This window comes from Aplysia californica, unplaced genomic scaffold (assembly GCF_000002075.1).
Source record: "Aplysia californica isolate F4 #8 unplaced genomic scaffold, AplCal3.0 scaffold00716, whole genome shotgun sequence".
Classification (NCBI taxonomy): domain Eukaryota; kingdom Metazoa; phylum Mollusca; class Gastropoda; order Aplysiida; family Aplysiidae; genus Aplysia; species Aplysia californica.
Window position 1 is genome coordinate 53,968 of NW_004797986.1, and position 4,817 is coordinate 58,784.

General features: G+C 38.6%; 1 protein-coding gene across 1 annotated transcript in view; it reads right to left on the bottom strand.

The window, feature by feature from the left end:
* Nucleotides 1-4,817, bottom strand: part of LOC101849321 (peptidase M20 domain-containing protein 2) — a 19,235-nt gene continuing 14,418 nt past the window's right edge. Inside the window, exons 8-9 of the mRNA XM_013088283.2 lie at nt 4,396-4,510; nt 1-1,911 (exon numbers count right to left, since the gene is read on the bottom strand). Of these exons, the coding sequence (XP_012943737.1) occupies nt 1,778-1,911; nt 4,396-4,510 (249 nt within the window). The 3' untranslated portion in view covers nt 1-1,777. The remainder of the gene's footprint in view (nt 1,912-4,395; nt 4,511-4,817) is intronic.

Consider the following 4,817-nt stretch of genomic DNA (forward strand, 5'->3'; position numbering starts at 1 on the left):
CTACTGCCATTGTTAACGACCAGGACAAATTTCTCCCTGCGAGATGAATAAAGATTGTCATTGTCATTGTCATGATACTATGGACAGTGTTCAACCAACTGAATTAATTGAATTGACCTAGAGACTTGAAGTTTGAAGCTTGTGTCTCTGACTGGGTTATGTGAGTACCAGCAGAATTGCTACCAGAAAAGAGGCTTACATTTACATAGCACCATTGATGAAGTGTGAAAACTTATATAAAAAAAAAATACAAAAGCAATATTGGATTTCAAATTTTTGGTTTATAAACATCAAATTTTAAAACAGATGACCCGTATACATTTTCTCATTATAACAATATAGAGCCTGTAGCTATAGACTTCGGCAAAAATTATATACAATATTATATATAAATGGTTGCCAACTTTTGAATCTAAAAATAAACTCTATCCACTCGGCCCATCATCTGGGTAGGTTTAGGCCAATTAACACTTTCTACAAACCTATCACACACATTTTTCTGCATTCAATAAATAACGGTAACCCTCACAACTCTACAATTGACATAGAGCTATCAGTTTCATTTTCATTGTTATTCACAAATCGGATATCAAAACTTCATAATTTTTCTTTAGCATTGGCAAATCCATAAAGAGCGATGTTATCTAGAAAACAGACTACCCATTTTCATAATGAAAACGGACTTCCATCTCAGACTCTGAAAAACTGTATAAAATAAATTTATTTACGTACTGGTTGGCAGCTATTATATAATATTTATATCATATTATGTAGGTGTTCATCAGGGCAGGTTTGACCATATTTATATCATATCCATTCACCTGTCAATATTGTTGTTGTCCTATGAATGAACCAATCGCTGACAAGCATGTTGCGAAGACAAGGTTTCTGGTCTCTCTCGCTGTTAACCCAAGTTGACCAGTCAGCAACATTTAAGTGGGCCTTACTGAAATTATCTAAGCCTGTGACTGCCTCCAGTTGGGACCTCAGAAGGAAATGGCTTGCATTCTTAATTTTGATCAATCCTGCTTAAGAGAGCCACCTGTCTAGGACAGCCACTTGTCTCCACGACAATGGGTAGAAGTCTTGGACAATTTTGACTGTACTTTTCAGCGAGTATCTCTGTCTGTCTATCGGTATGCTGCATTCTTCCCAGCCTGTGTTGGCTCTGATGGGAGAGGTTGAAGCAGCCTACTTCTTCAATGTTCTAAATTACTTTAATAGCAGGGTAAAATCATTTACAATCAATTACTCTATAATCTGCTCAGGCACCTGTGGTCTGCGTAACTGGGACAATAGTATGTTGTCTGAGATAAAAATCTACATTAACAAACAAAAACTATTTGCTAAAGGAAAATTTCATACAAGGTACATACGAGCAATAAGAATATATCTCAATTATAATTCAAGATCTCTTCGTGTTCGTCAAAGAGAGACAGACGACAGCCACAAAAGTTGACGACACAATACTTCACTATCTCCTGAGCTGAACGTTTGTCACAAAATGTGACATTCCCAAATCGCTTAAATGCCATACACCAAAAGGGAGGAAAAAGGCAGCAAAGATATCACCAACAATTTTATATCACATTTGGGCATTAAATCATTTTGGAGTGTGCACAAATTCAATCATAAAATCAATAACATCTCAAGGTGAAGGTCTTAAGTTTAAAAATCACCACAAAACATCTTTTTTAAAACTTAAACCTTAAAAGCTCTGAATATTAAATCTTCTGTCAAATGTACATATTCAATGTATGATTGGGGTGATGTAGGCCTATAAATTTTTCATATCTTCTTCAAAGTCTTTTCTGATCTGAAGGAGCAGCTCTGGTTTCTGGAAAATATCGAGAGCCACCATAGCTAAAGCTTTCCCCTGGGCAATGGTGAAGCTCTGTGCCGTCTGGGAACCTGACAAACAAGAAAATAATTATGTTATGTTCTTATCATTACAAGTTTGTTTGTTTGGGTAGAGAGAAGCACAATAACGGGTTATTTATTGCTGGGGAAAAGTAAGTACAGCAAAGAGAAACAATAGAGGGAGAGAAAAGAAGTAGGACCTGCCAAAGCCGCCCTCCACCTACCAGCAAAAATTTTATATATATGGCTTGGTAAAGGGTAAAACTAGGTGTGTGTGTGGGGGGGGGGGGAAGACTTATTACAGACAAAATGTAATTTCAAAAGAAGTGCACTAGGCCAAGTGGTGTGAGTAAAAATGAAGGAAAAAGGAAGAAAAGCAGACAAAGAAAAAAATCAAGAGAGTCAATATGACAAGTGTATTTCCAAGCTCAGATCTGGTTTCTCACAACTAATAAAAACCTTTTGAAAAAGCAAAGATACTCAAGAACATTAATTCATGGAAAAGCCAAACATAATAGCGCCGTGATCATCATCATTGCCATTCTCACCCCGGTATAAGCCACAGACAAACACTTTCTGCCTTTCCCTTGCCTGGGCTAGCTTCTTAACATTGCTCCCCGTGTTTCTACTTTTCTGTAGATCATTCTCTTAATTAATCATTGTCTAATATAACAAGATTTCCCATAAACATTCATTCTTTACAACCGAATTTTGGAAGGAATTGCTTGAGATCCCACCAAAGCCAATAATTTGCCAAGTATCAAAACCGAGCCATGTGCAGTTAGCTTAGACTGCTGGTGAGGTCAATTTTTGGGGGGTGTGCCTGTGGGTCTAAAGTATATCTACATGCAGAAGTCTCAAACGAGAGCATTTTCTGAGGGCATAATTTTGCAACTACGCCATTTGTTATCAATACATTTTGTGTGCATGTGACAACCAACAACTCTGAGGCCCCATAGCCACCACATTTCAGAGGTTGTACCATACTGAAAATGCTGCCAGTGTGTAAAGCAGAAGCCATCTTATTATTTTGTTTCCGGAAATAAGAGAAGTACAACAGCAAATAACAGTCATTTAGTGCAGGGAAAATAGAAACAAGTAGGACTACCGCCACTGGTGCCCTTCAACCACCCATTTATACTTAAGTTACTGGACAGAAGGTTGTTTATTTCTCTAACTATGAAAATAGTTTTGGCAAATGCTACATACTCCTTCTAGGAAACATATTGTAGAAATAACTCTTCCTTCGTCAAAGAGGTTTCCATAGTTGTGCCAAATTCACACAATAACGATATGCTACTGGTTCATGGAGTTACGAGAAGCCAGTTATCAGACTCATTTGATCAAATAACATAGACATGTTATGTTTCAAAAGAATAAAGTACACAGAAATATAAAGAGTGGCATCATGGTGAAATCAGGTACTCATCAAAATAATGAAATTGAAGGAATTGGATTTTTTTGCTTGTTAGGCTATTTTTATCGAATTTTTTTTTTTGAGGTTCGATGCCTTTTATCTCAATTGAAAAAAGCATTTCTGTGTAGATTTTACTGAAAAATGGAAAAAAAGCACAAAAATGTAAATTTGTAGTTTTCAAACACACTCAAGCTTTCGAAATCAGTTAACTTTGGCAGCCATTTTCCAATTAATTTTACCTCTGACACCAGGCAACCCCACCTCTTTCAATTGCAGATATCATGACTTATGCTCAAGATAGACGGGTATTTTTTTCATCAAAAGCAAGACAAATCAACAAACTTTAAAGTGATGCAAGTAACTCCATGAGCCCCAAAATTGACAAGCGCCTTGTTCCACCGAGTCATCCAGTGCCAGATCTGTGACAGACATCGGCGATCATGGTTTTCATTCATTCCTTTGCTTGGATGCTCTCAAAAAAGCTACCTTTCCCTGATCTTTCCCTGTTACCCATTATTTTAGTTTCCTTAAGTACGTGGTCCTGGGCCTACCCCTGCCTCGCTTGCCCTCAATTTTGCCAGTGAGAGCTAGATGTTCAAGACCCTTATGTCTATTCAGGTGTCCCAAAAACTGCATTTGTCGTTTCCTGATTGTTTTTAACATTGATCGTCCCACGTGGGCTTCATCAAGCACTACCTCATTTGATTTCTTTTCCTTCCATGATACTCTGAGCAGTCTCCTAAGAAACCACATTTCTGTTGCTTCTATTTTATTTTCACTGTCTTTAGTGATTGTCCAGCATTCACAGCCACCGAGTCAAGACACATATATTCACAAAACAATTCTACATACAGTAAAACGTTACTGTTTTGCAGGCAGGGGAAATTATACTACACTGACAACAGATCATAGGTTGGCACGGAAAGAGTTAACTAGATCGCGACCTCAGCGCTTTCTCGTCGTATCTCCATTTTATTTTTTACATTGAAAATGAGACTTCTTTTTAAGCTCACACTTTGTCATGAACTGTTTTCACTGTTATTAAAAATGTAGATATGACAAAAAAGCACTGAGGTGGCAAGTTGTGTGTCATCTCAATTCCATGTTTCCTCACTCACCTGTAGCCGTGGTAAACTCATGCGTGTGATTGACAGCGTCAGTGCCAATGTCGTAGGTGGGGTGCAGGGACGGGATCCGGTGGCTCACATTGCCCATGTCTGTGGAACCCAACACCTGTAGAGATGACGGGGTGACGAATACAAGAATTATGAATTAAGGTGAAGAGTGGGGAGGGAGGGGGAGGGGGAGGCAAGACAGAGGAGATCGTGAGGAGAATTATGAATGAGGGGGCAGGGAGGGAGAGGAGGGAGGTGGAGGAAGAAGTGAGGGGATGGGCAGAAAGTTTTGCTTGTGTTTTGGTAAAAGTTTTACGGAGTTCACAACTGCATAAGGTGATAGTGCTCTAGGGTGAACTTTTTGGTGGTTTTTACGCTAGTTCCAAGCTCAGTTGGTTCTACTGTGGTAGTCAGTGTGTGTAAGG